Source organism: Lagopus muta, chromosome 1, assembly GCF_023343835.1.
Source record: "Lagopus muta isolate bLagMut1 chromosome 1, bLagMut1 primary, whole genome shotgun sequence".
Classification (NCBI taxonomy): Eukaryota; Metazoa; Chordata; class Aves; order Galliformes; family Phasianidae; genus Lagopus; species Lagopus muta.
Genome location: NC_064433.1, coordinates 78,991,379 through 79,004,845, shown reverse-complemented (window position 1 = coordinate 79,004,845; position 13,467 = coordinate 78,991,379). Strand labels below are relative to the sequence as shown.

General features: G+C 36.7%; 1 protein-coding gene across 3 annotated transcripts in view; it reads right to left on the bottom strand.

Moving 5' to 3' along the window:
• SPAG17 (sperm associated antigen 17) overlaps positions 1-13,467 on the bottom strand; it is a 92,642-nt gene that overhangs the window by 63,310 nt on the left and 15,865 nt on the right. For all 3 annotated transcript variants that reach the window (XM_048941345.1, XM_048941365.1, XM_048941355.1), the window contains exons 4-7: positions 9,985-10,113; positions 8,035-8,239; positions 6,171-6,365; positions 2,592-2,773 (exon numbers count right to left, since the gene is read on the bottom strand). In XM_048941345.1, coding sequence (XP_048797302.1) covers positions 2,592-2,773; positions 6,171-6,365; positions 8,035-8,239; positions 9,985-10,113 — 711 coding nt within the window. The remainder of the gene's footprint in view (positions 1-2,591; positions 2,774-6,170; positions 6,366-8,034; positions 8,240-9,984; positions 10,114-13,467) is intronic.

Genomic DNA, 13,467 nt, shown 5'->3' with positions numbered 1-13,467 from the left:
TAACTTACCCCTAAGAAATATCAGGCATCTGCTTTCTCTACCACTAGCCCTGTTTATATCATTTCTAAACAAGCACTCAGGTCAGTCATCAGTTATGGAAAACTTGTAGTAGTATTTGTAATATTTGAATATTAGAAGTTCAGTTTGCAAAAACAGTTTTCAGAATTAATATTTGCACATTTTTGCTTTTCTAATTCAATGCTCTTTTATAGAACTTTTCATTAATGTTACAAGAGATCACTAGGGCTACTTGAAAATTTCAATTAAAGTACTGGAGAGTTTTGCAAGCTCAGCCTTTTTAACAAAGTAAGAATTCAGCAGTTTGAGGGAGTTGATTGTTCTCCACTACTCTGTGAGGCTCCATCTGTAGTACTGTGTCCAGAAGAGGGACCTCCAGCACAAAAAAGATATGGAGCTGTTGGAGGGGGGTTTAAATGAGGGTCATGAAGATGATTAGAGTGCTGGAGTACCTCTGCTACAAAGAAAGGCTGAAGGAGCTGGGTTTGTTCAGCCTAGAGAACAGAAGGCTCTGAGGAGATTTTAAAGGGTCCTTGCTGTACCAAAAGAGGGCCTATAGAAAAGATGGGTAGGCACTCTTCATCAGAGAGGGTAGTGATAGGACAGGGTGTAATTTTTAAACTAAAATAAGAGGAAATTTAGATTAAATATTAGGAGGAAATTCTTTGCTCAAAGAGTGGCAAGGCACTGCAACAGGTTCCCTGGATTAGTTGTAGATACCTCATCCCTGGAAGTGTTCAAGGCCATGTTGAATCATTACAGAATGGCCTGGGTTGAAAAGAATCACAGTGATCATTTAGTTCCAACGCCATTGCTATGTGCAGGGTCGCCAACCAGCAGACCAGGCTGCCCAGAGCCACATCCAGCCTGGCCTTGAATGCCTCCAGGGATGGGGCATCCACAGCCTCCTTGGGCAACCTGTTACAGTGCATCACCACCCTCTGAGTGAAAAACTTCCTCCTAATATCTAACCTAAACCTCCCTGTCTTAATTTAAAATAATTCCCCCTTGAAAGTTGGGTAGGGTCCTGGGCACCGTGATCTACTGGGAAGTGCCTTGACCACATTGGGGGATTGGAAATAGATGGTCTTTAAGGCCTCTTTCAATCTAAACCATTCTATTATTCTATGATTCTAATTTTCCTCATTTCAGGACAGACATGTTTGTCAAAAGTTCTGAGTCCAGCCACCAGTTACTATTGAAAAAAAGAAAATATTCCTGAAAGTATTTTCCATTACATGAAATATCTGAAATGTAGATAACTTCCTGCATTTAATACTCCATCACTTTTCCAATGCCTATCAATCTGTCACAGGAGTTACTCTCTGATAGCTCTTGGACTTCAGAGATGCAGCAAGATAGTACTCAAAGACTTTCCAGGAATTTCACCAGAACATATTTACTCTATGATTTCATTACTTGCATTTTCAACATCTGTATCTTTAAAGAATTACTTCTTTAGAGCTCATCTGAATTTTGAGATAGAGAAGAATGTGAAATTACAACTACAATCTGCTGGAACAATTTCAGTGACAGACAATTTTTCTTTTATTTCAGTAAAGATAACTGCTCATAGTATATTTACGGACTCTCAGAAGAGAAGGGGAAAATAGAAATGATTAAAGAACATCTTTCACAAAATTGGCCTCATACGTGAAGATCAGATTAAGAAAATATAATGGTGAATAATGTTATAAAGTAGCAACTCTACACATTTTCACAATTGAGGTGTTTTTAGTGAACGCCTTAGAAACCACGGTGGATTTTGTCAAATTCAGTTCTGATCTCTTTAGGATCAAGGGTACTTCCTAGCTCACCAGATTGTTTATATACAGGATTTAATGTACTATAAATAAGTGTTAGGGAGATACAGTCTGTCATTTAACTGTAATAATATAGACCACAAATACAGTAGGATAAATCATAGAAAGTTGTTTTATTTTGCTTTAGCACATATTTTTGGACATACTTTACATACTTTAGCTGCTGTTATGGACTGGAAAATGCTGGACACTTTACCTTGCTGCATTTGAAATCCTCAGTTCAAAAAAAAATTCTAATTGTTCACCTTGCCTCCCTTTACCAAGTAATAGTCCTTACTCAGCAGGTTATGAAAAGTAATAAACCAAAACCATGTTTTGGGTAGGACAACAAGAAGTAGCACAGTATGTGCTAAAACAACAGTTTATAACCAAAAACTTTGTTTTGCATTTGTTTGAATTTGTTGTCATGTGACTTTTCTGATAAATAGTAAGTAGGCCTGTTGTTAGAAGGAAAAAAACATAATTTTTATGTTATTTCATGCTGACACCTGACTCTCTAATGAGATTCAAACTGGGTCATTGTGAAGACGGAATAAATTTAACACCTCATATTACTTTCAACTTGGCTGTTGTTGCCTACAGTATTAAGAAACTCCAAGTCAGGTGTTTTTATTCAAAGGACTCCTTGTGAAACATACTTTAGTTCTTTTTCACAGAAGAACAAACTAAAATTCTTGCCATTACTAAAATGAAGCTAAATGTTGCAAACTTCAAAGCTTGCCATATATAGTGAAAGTATTATCTACTGACCAGGATTTCTCTGTCAGACCAATCAGAAGGAAAGGCATTCTCCTTAACTAGGTGATGAAGTCTGGCAACATCAAAGAGTCTTGACCCATGCTTTTCACTGTTCAGAACTGGTTCCAGGTATTTCCAAAATGTTTCCAGGTCTTTGATAGATTCATTTTTCCTTTTTTTTTCTGCTTCTACATCTAAAATTTTAAAGTAATAAATCATGATACAATGTCTCCCTTCTATAGAAAGCACAAACTGTTATTAATCTTCTGTAAGTACTGTTAGAATATTCCTATTCTCACCATCTCAGAAAAAAATCTGATAACCAACTTTGAGTTTAAAAACTTCAGGAAGAAAAAGCCTGAGTGAAACATGGCAGTTAGAAAAACAAAGAAACAAAATATAAACAAACTCCCAGAATACCAGTAACGTAGGTTTGAAACTTACGAAATATTAAAATCCCAGGCTGTGTTTTTCCAAAGCTGCCAGCACAAACTTAGAACCAACAGCTCTTCAAGTATAGGATAAGCAATCCTTACTAGCATCGTTTTGTTGAAGTGCAAACTGAGGTTAGAGGGAGATTAAGGTAATAGACTTGCCAGTAATAATCATGCTGAAGTTGCATGGTTTTTATTTTTATTGTATGGTAATGATTAGTTTTCAAAGGTGCCATCAGGTACAGAAAAGGCTCTCTCCCTAAATATCAAACTCCGAAGTCCCAGATCAACCGCACACATTATACCCTTATTTTAAGAGAAATGGGGACATTAAACCTGCAATGACTTGCTTTCATCTGAACTAGCAGGTGCTCAGTACTTCTAAAACCTAGATATGAAGGCCAAATACCACACTTGTACCTACACAGCAGCCCTATGGATTTAAACCCAAATAACCCTGTGAGGCTGTGGACTCTTCAAAACATGCTGATCTCTTTAAAGAATTCATAGATATACCTTCCTTCTGTAGCAGCCATCAGAAGTGATGGCCAATTAACTTTAAAACTGTCCTATCATAGAATCACTCAGTTTGGAAAAGACCTTAAAGATCACCAAGTCCAACCACAGCCTAACCATACTACCCTAACTCTAACAACCTATGGCTAAATCATGTCCCTGAGCACCACATCCAAATGGTTTTCAAACACATCCATTGATGATGACTCAACCACCTCCCTGTGGAGCCTATTCCAGTGCTTAAGAACCCTCTCTGTAAAGAATTATTTCCTGATATCCAACCTAAACTTACTCTGGTACAACTTGAGGCCATTTCCCCTCCTCCCATCACCTGTCACCAGTGAGAAGAGACCAACCCTGCTCTCGCTGTCAGCACCTTTCAGGTATTGGAAGAGATCAATAATGTCTCCCCTCAGCCTCCTTTTTCCCAGACTAAACAGCCCCAGTTCCTTCAGTCTCTCCTTGTAGAACATATTCTCCAAGCCCTTCACAAGCCTTGTTGCCCTTCTTTGGACCTGCTCCAGCATCTCCATGTCCTTTCCGTACTGAGGTGCCCCAAACTGAACACAGTACTCGAGGTGAGGCCTCACCAGTGCCGAGTGCAGAGCAGGATGACTTCCCTAGTCCTGCTCACCACTCCATTCCTGATACAAGCCAGGCTGCCACTGGCCTTCTTGGCCACCTGGGCACACTAAACTAAACCATTGAGGTTTACTGAAAAGATACATCAGGATCAGGAAAATACCTTGACTTGAAAATAAATGGAGGCTATGTTAAGTGCACATGAAGTAGTCTCATCCATGCTTTTCTTATACAGTTATCCTTTTTTTCTATTATTTTCATTCCTTTCCAGTGCTCTTTTCCTATTATTCTTCTCCTTTTCCTCTTCATTAGCATCAGCTCATGACCACTTCTGGGGACAGAATGCTGGCCTTGATTTTAACTGTTCCATGCTCCTAACAGCTCACCTTGGACGAAGGAACATCCTTCCTTTTCCCTCTTTTTTCAGGTGCTCATGAAAGATAAGCTCTAATTCTACATGGTATCTCACCAGTAGCAAAGTTCTCCTAACACTCTTTGAACATATATTTTGGCAATATAACAGTATCCAGACTGCTTGGTCCTAGAGTGATCTCTTCATGTTCCTGAAAGGAAGTGGAGCCACTCAGCGATAATAATATTGTAACTAGAAATTCAATTTTAACAACAGAGGAATAATGTTTTACTATCTCTATCCTATAGTTTAATGATAAAACAAACAAGTTTACGATGCTTAGGTCTCCCCTTGCACCAAGGGATGTCAGGATCAATCATTAGATGTTCTACCTTTGAATACTGTCTCTCTTCTTCATTGTTACTGAATTAACATGAAGTCATATTACTGAAGTGTTATAGTCATTATACTACTATTACCATATATTACTACTATTCTGAAGTCTTCAGGAATAGAAATGAGACAGTATTTAGTAGTACTCTACATGATTTCAGCATGTAGAAAAACAACAACAAAAATCTGTAACAATCATATAACAGTGGAATAATAACATCTAGTATATACTAACACATCGCATAGTGATTTTGAACCATCACTGTGTAAACAGAAGTCCAAAAATTACTAGGGTGTGTCAGGTCACACATTTCCAACAGATACATTGAAAAATGAGTTACATTTTGTCAAGCTGGGAGATTGGTCTGAGTTCTGAATGTTAACTCTAAGAGAAGTGGAAGTAATAGTAGTGAAGCTAATAGAGTGTTTAGAGGAACAAAAAACTAACCATATGAAAAGGGTAATGACAATGCTTGACTTCATTCACAAAAGGAAAGCCATTAGTGGATGTAAACAGATAAGAAAAAAAAAAAGAACAAGAGAGCTACCTTCCTAATCCAGGATTTATGAGTCTTAATAAAAAGAACAACAGAAACATTATACCACAATTGTATGTACAAGTTACTATCTTCCTTCCTAAGATACATCTTCATGTGTTACACTGTTTCAAAAGCCATGCAAATAGGACATACTTCAACTCCTGCTCCAAGCCACAAATAAATAAATCCTTGTTGACATACACTGATCTAATATAATCTTAAAAGTCCCAAAGACTGAAAGATATTCCTGCCCTTCAATGATGGCTCACATTTAGCTCGCTGTCCACCAGGATCCCAAGTCCTTTTCAACAGAGGCACTACTCAGCTATCTTCAGGCAGCTTGTTATTCTGCGATACATTCTTCTTTAGTTTGACCCATGGTCCCAACCTAATAGAAAGCTGTGCACTTCCTTGGAAATTACCAAATGTTTCAAGACTTCTTAGAAACAGATTTTCCTGGATAATGACACACAATGTTATACATCTGATAAAATGTTCTATGGTGGCTGCTGCACAGAACTGTGGTTAAAACACTGCCTCTTTAATCATTGTCCAGCTAAGGCAAGTTTTTGTACTGGCAAACTCTTTGGTTTGGTGACTGAACCAATGGCAATACCATTTTTGCACATGGAAATACAGCTGCCCACAAGTATTATGCATAAACATAAGGCACAGGGATAAGGAGAAAAGTACAGGGATAACAGGGAGAACAGTATGTACTTGCATATGAAACATTATTCTTTCTACACAAATGCTGTTCTTAAGACCAAGTTACCTTCAGGTGAAAGTAAAGACTCTTCTTGAAGTCTAGCTGCTTCCAAGTATGCCTGTAATGGCTCATAATTCTCAGAAGAAATCCTGATTACACTTGAAACATTAACTCCAAGCTCAGACATCACTGGCAGTAGCTGAAGGTTGTGGAAACCCAAAATTATAAAGTAATAATGGGCACCGTCATCTGGTTCATCATCTGTTCAAAGCAAAATCAAAAGAGATTAGAGCATGGAATTCAACAGCTAAACAAAATTATATATATATATATATATAATTTATATATATATTTACATTACATATATACATATTTAGTACATAGGGATATTGCAAATTAGGGTCACAGAAGCAGCTCTTCTATAGCCTCACTGGCATAACTGTACATAATATGCTAAAATTTATATGTGTTAGATTGAAGTCTTCAGCAGCAGACCACCTAGAGAAAAACTGTTTGGAGAAGAAACAGTAAAAAAATTACTGGAGAAGTTTATTATATCCACAATGCTGGCTGCAGCAGTAACATTTTCTGCAACTGCTTTTCTCAAAGAAAAACTATTTAGTTCCAGGACATACTCACATGTTCTACTGGTAGTTTCAACCCACCTAAAGCTAGCCAGGGAGCACACAGAGAGTAAGTTACTGTGTCACAGCTGAGAGATGTTAATTGTGAAGGATTAGCCACAAGAAGGAGTAATCACTGGCTCCCTGCCCAACATGTTTGTTTTTGCAAGATGGAGTCCCTGTCAAAACTCTCATCATCTGGTAATACCAACTCAGACTAGTCCTTATAGTTGGCCAGAGTCATCCAAATTCCTTTTAGAGACTGGATGAGAAGTTTCATTAAATGTCTGCTTCCGTAGTAATATACACAACAATATGAAGCTTTGGTTCTTACAAGCGTAAGCATTTATTCAAACACTTCTCTTCAAGTTTCAGAAAAACCTTAACTTTATCAAAAGAATATTATTATTGACCAACTTTATCTGAGAAAACAAGGGGTTATGAACAGAAAGGTAATGTTCAAATCCTGTGTGCTTTTGCCAGCTTGACTAAGATTCAGATTTGTTCTAAACATCTGAACTGACAACTGAAGAATGCCATTGACCTCAAAAGAAATGTAGACAAAAGTCTGATGAAAGAGGAACATCTGCATTGGTTCAATAGCTACACATCCAAGATGAGCAACTTCTCTTCCAATGGGAGAGTTCCTGTTTTTTCTGACATAGATAGAATGGACTTTAGTCCAAATTAAATATAACTGTGTTCTAAATGAAGAGATGTATGTACATTCTCCAGCAGTTTTTGTTCCAGTGATATTTGCAACCATGCATGCTATGTATGAAGAACAAAGATTTTCTCAGCAACATTATTGTTTATCTTACAAATCTCATTTCTGAAGTAGATTTTTTCAGGTCTGAGTACCAGCTGCATGTTTTTACAGCAAATATCATATTACCTTTTTTATAGAATTTGGCTTCACCTCCAAACAGTGGTGGACAGCTCTGTGTTACTTCATTAACACAAAGAGAAAGCTGCCTTTGGATACTGACAAATGCATTTAGTTATTCTGAAATCTTTGTGTAAAGATATGTTTTATTTATCCACTTTAGTTTAGTCTTAGACACTTTAAAACATTTTGATGTCAACCTGCCACATATACCTCATCTGTATTTTTCTTAGACATTACCATCTACTATATTTCTATTCTTCTAAGCAGAGCACAGTGCCCTCTTCAAATCCAAAGTGGCAATGCTTTAACATTGCCAAACATACCTTTCAGCATGGAACAGAAAGGAAGAACTGAATGAGAAGCTAGTTTTAAAACTTTTCAGCAAGTTTCTCAGAAGCATATCTGCAGTTTTACATACCAATATATTTGTATTCCTCTTCCTTTTCTCCTCGTCGCTTCAGTTGGGTATTTTTTTTACCAGTAACTGGCACTGGAGGGGCTGCTTCTGTCTTTTTTCCTTTTCTTTCTTTCTCAGTTGTCTTGGCACTAGGAGGTTTCTCCTTGCCAATAGGTTTGCCTGTCTCTTTCCCCCCATTCTTTTCCTTTTTTTGCTCTTCTTCAGCCTGACAAGATAAAGAAACTAAGTTGTCATTGCTGCCTTTGTGAAGAACAAAGGGCAGAGTGCTGTAAAATCAATTTATTTCTTTGAATACTTTTCAGAGTTATAATGTTGTAGTGAAGATGTCTTGAATGCTGTTTTATTCTTCTTAAACACATCATTTAGTTTATTACATTCTCAATGAATTATAGCGTTAAGACTTCACATTAATAACAGGGATAATGGTAGAAAGGTGAGTGAAGAATCACTGTCCTTCAGTTACTGACACTACAGTACTTGCAGTCAGAAACCTCCTCTGGAGGGAAATCAGACCAAAATTCAAATTCTGTTAAGTCTTAAGCATCTCTGTTAACACTTGAATAAGGTGTAAAATAGTACCAGCACTACTTTGTCTTTGATGTAAATATCTGTCTACTATAAACAACAACCAACAGCCTTGTGCTCATTTCATTCAGGATATTACTTAGCCATTCTCATTACTTTCAAACAAAACCCCCAACATTTAAATTTACTCAGTAATTTAAGAGTAAAGAATGAAAAAAAGATGGTGATAGTGACCCAAAGTCTCACATTATACACCTAAGGAGCTCAGATCAAATAAAAAATTTAAATAATCCAAATACATTATGGTAAAGGGAGGTGCTGTAAGAGCAAGAAAAACACCATATTTCTATCCAGCCTCATGACTATGAACTAACTACGTAAGAATAAAATTTCAGTTTTGTAAAGTTTTTTAAATACACTAAAAAGATACTAATTTTAATTACTGCTAGCATTCCTTTCGTGTCACTTTAATTGCTATTAAATCAATGAAAAAATATTTCCATGCAAATTAGATAGGTCAATTTATTCTACACAATTGTCTTTCTCACGCTCAGTTGGTCAACCAGGATTTCCAGCTGCAGCAATTGTGTTTAGCTCAGTCCAAAATCAGAGCTGAAAATCTTTTCCTTCCTTCCCTTCATTAACATTCCCTTTTTGTATCACTTAGGAATGTCTTCAATGATTCTTAAAATTGTTTGTGCTGTGGTGATTCTGATCTTATTTACTTCCAGATTTTCTCCACTTCAGACATTTCAACTGGAAGGTTTTGATATTATGACTTTGAATTCTAAGCTGATTAACACATCAAAACAGAGGATACAATCATCAGACAACAGTGCTACAATAAGCTTTGTTTATTGCACTTGAATAATTTTATGTAATTGAGCCTCAAGAAAGCAGAAATATACATTAGAATTTGTCAAGATTCCCACAAAGAGCACTAGTTGTCCTTGGTACTTCAGAAAGTAAAAGCCTCTTTTGAGGATCTTTTCCCTTTCCTCTCAATGTCACAGTGATTCTGTGCAAGCCTGCTGAAATTCCTGCTATAGAAGTTAAGCAGGCTGACTAAGGCAGTCTTGGGGCTAGTAGTGACAGCCCTAAAAGATATGTGGAAGTCAGTTCAGGGAACACCAGAAAAGGACAATGACAATACATAGTTTCCAGCTCTATCATCTCTCAGTCCTAAGACTGAGATACCGCATTAGTACTTTTTACTCAAGCAAAGAGTTCTATTCTTCCCCTTATCTCAACTACTTTTGGATAACTGGGAGCTTCTTCCAAAAACTTAAATAAATTTGTTTACATTTTTTTCTAATGATGTTTACAGGAAGTTAAGCATGAGGAGACAGCTGAATTTATGCAAATAGTTCCTGAATTAGCTTCGTAAAGTTAATTAAGAAATCTCCCTGAAGCATACTGTAGTACCTTTTCAGTGTCCCTTCTCTGAAGATCCCTCTGTTTAATGCAAAGCAGTTGAAATTTCAATAGCTTTCCAATTAGTGTAACAGGAATTTCTTCTCCACTATCCAAAATCGCTTTGGCTACTTCTACTACCTGCAGAGAAAAAATAAAAATAACTATTACTTGTATGGTTTTAACATTGCATTTGACTTATTTTGCATGCAGAAATGATGGGGTGTTACTTCACATTGTACAGTGTGTGGCTCAAAGGCTCAGAATGGCCACACGTTCCAAAAAAACAACAAATTCATATGATACATAGCTATTCTTTATTTCCAAAAACCTCAAATGAAGTTATAAATGCTATAAAATAGCAGATGGGAGAAAACTTCCATGATTTATTTAAGGGTCAACAGATACACAGTTTTCACTGTAAATTACATATATTTTTTAAAAACAAAGAAGCAACATTAGGCAATCACTTATTATAAACTAAAATGTATTTAACAGACACCAAATCAGAGGGTGTTATTTTGAATGCTATTTACAAAGTGACTAGCATCTGAGGCATTGAATGAAAGATATAAACTTCTTGAAGGGAATTTGAGAGGGTCTGTACTGGTGAAAATATATCCCCTCCCTGTATATTGCTGATTCTGTTGGTATGCAGCCTAATTGGGGTGAAATAAGGCTATTGAGTTTTCTTAGGGTGATGACAGCAGCGGGAACATACGGCTGCATTGTCCAGATGTGTGGCATTGACAGGCTGTTTTATGACTATGTTTTTTACAGCTTGTTTCCACTAAATTTTGTACAACACACTAACATCTGGGCTGTTTTCCTTGGAGCCTCATAACCACTTTATTTACTGCGAAAAAAATAAAATAACATAAAAATATCATAAAAACTTGTTATACGTTTCTTTTCACTCGTGTTGTCTCCGTAATAAAGTTCACCTATGTAGGAAGCACCGTTGAGGAATAATATAACCATAATATTTTCCTACTTTTGTTTTTAAGCAGCCATCAGCATTATTTATAACCATGAGCTGAATTAGGTGTTACTCAAATGTTCTGACATGTTTCTCTTTTCCCCTCTTGGAGCAATTACAGTTGGGCACATATGGTGTCAATTTTGCTTGCTAACATTCAGACAATGAAGGTGCACACTGCATCTCATTGAACTGTGTCTTGTCTAATGCAAACAACACCATTAGCTTTGAGCTTTCAGTTTCTCACCCAGCTTAGAAATTTTCACTTCTCAAGTAAAACCTGGGTAAGTAAGTATAACCATTAAAAATGCTTGTTTGAATAAAACAAAGCCAGAATGGAATTCAGACTATTATAGGCCAAATGACTGTTTCATACAAATGAAAACGAAAAGGAAGAAGAAAATCTGGTATAACTTAGATTTTTCTGGATCACGTAAGAGGGAAACAATACAAAATATTTGTATTTATAACCTCCCACCACCAAGTACTCCTCCCACTTCAACACTAATACATCTGGTAATCTCCTTAGAGCACATCTAAGAAAATGGTAAAGCTCAGTTTTGTTTTACATCTTTTGCAGTCTGAGTAAGAATAGTTACTGGTCACTATCTCAACAAACCAACCATAGAAGGCTTCTGGAAAGATTCCTAGTGACTTCAGAGTCCTGGCAGAAAACCAATGACATGTTAAGAGCAGACTTAAAAAAATTCACAGACTCTAGTCACCCTAAAAGCTTCAAGCCATTCCAACAAAAAAGTGTAATTTAGAGCTAGCTAGAGAAAATCAAAGCTCTGAAAGGAAGACAGTTTGCTAGAAATATCAGATTAATTTCTCTTAGATAAAAAAATTCTCATACTTCTTTTTTTTCATAAATGGTGTTAACAGCTTATGCAAAAACATGTTTCTTAACTGCCTAATCTAGATGAGATGCACATTTCTTGATGCACAATAGAGAGGAAATGAAGGGATTCTGGAAGGATTCCTAAAAAGTATATATAGTAACCCAGTTTGATGGCAGTTGCTGATTTATTGTTCATGGAAGAAGGAAGGAATGCACAGACTCTTACAATCCATTCCTCCTGAGAAGCTCAAAGCACTTTATCAGTTAGATGCAATGCATCATGACTTTTCCTATTCTGTAGACAGATAACGCAGAAATTAAGAGACATGTCCAGTTCATTATAGAGTTTAGACAACTCTAACAAGTTCCAACAATTAGGAATGGCAATTTTTGTATTAAGTGTTAGAAAGGTATAGACCAAACTCTCTTTCACAGGAGTACATTTTACTACTGTGGAGTGAGGTCACACAAATAAGATGAATAAAATAAGCATCCAACATTTGGCAATAAAAAGAAAGTAATCAGTTTTTCATACAGCAATGTGAAATCTGCAACAAGCCTAAGGAAATAAAAAACAATCCTTCATCACAGCTAGTTTAAAGATAGAACATAAATCAATTCACACAGAGTAGATAAAAGAATTTATTACATGCATGCACGTTTTCTTTATTTGTGGCCCTGTGAATTATTCAGGCACCTGGCATAAACAACTAAGAATCCACAGAGCCTCAGTAACAAAAAGCTGAATACAAAGACTTGGTAAGAGTACAGAAAGAATCTTTCGGGGGTACTGTGAGGTGGATTCATTTCAGATTGACTATACTTTATCCTGCCAATGATGACCTTCTCCTTATGTAAGAAACCATGGAAACTTGGACAGACAAATTCAGTTAGGTAGAGCCTCTTTTCCTTTAAAGGAAAAGGAAACTTAGCATTCCTCACACAGCAGGGGTCACTTTTGTGAAGTGCAGAAAGGCTGCAGTGATGCAGTATTTGATCTCACATAGTGGCAGTATGAACCATGCAGAGACTTAGCTGCCTGGTGCAAAGGGCATGCATTTCAAGCCACTCAAACATTTCATGAGTGCTTGTAGGCGATACTATACCACTGGCATATGCTGACGTTGTTGAGACTGGAGGCAGGTTTTAAATGTTTAGGAAACATTTAAATTCTGAGCCTTCATCTTTTTTTAATTTGCCTCCTTTTTAGTATAGCCTTTTCAGCTCTACTGTGGCTGCTACAGCATAATCAGAAAAGCACTTGAATTACCAATTTTCACAGCTTTGTCATTACATCCAAGATAAACTTGCTAGAGCCCCATCTTTCCTCCTTCTTGAAACTAAGCAATTAAAGCCATCACATATATGTTAGATTCACACACATAATGGTTCCTACCAGAAACATAATGGTTCCTTCACAGTACAAATCCCTTTCTAGCAGATGCAGTGTGAGTCAGTTTGAAGCTGGTAAGCTACCTTTAACAGAAGAGTCAAGAGGCTATGTGGATTACATATACCAGTGAAGACACTATTTACTGTTCAAACATGTATTTTTTGAGCAAGCTAATGAAAGAAGGAAAAATAAGCAATCTTCACTTATAACAATCTGCCATCAGATTAGTGTGGTGCTGTGTTGTGAGAATCCTTTGTGATAAGCTTTCAAGCCAGACTATGG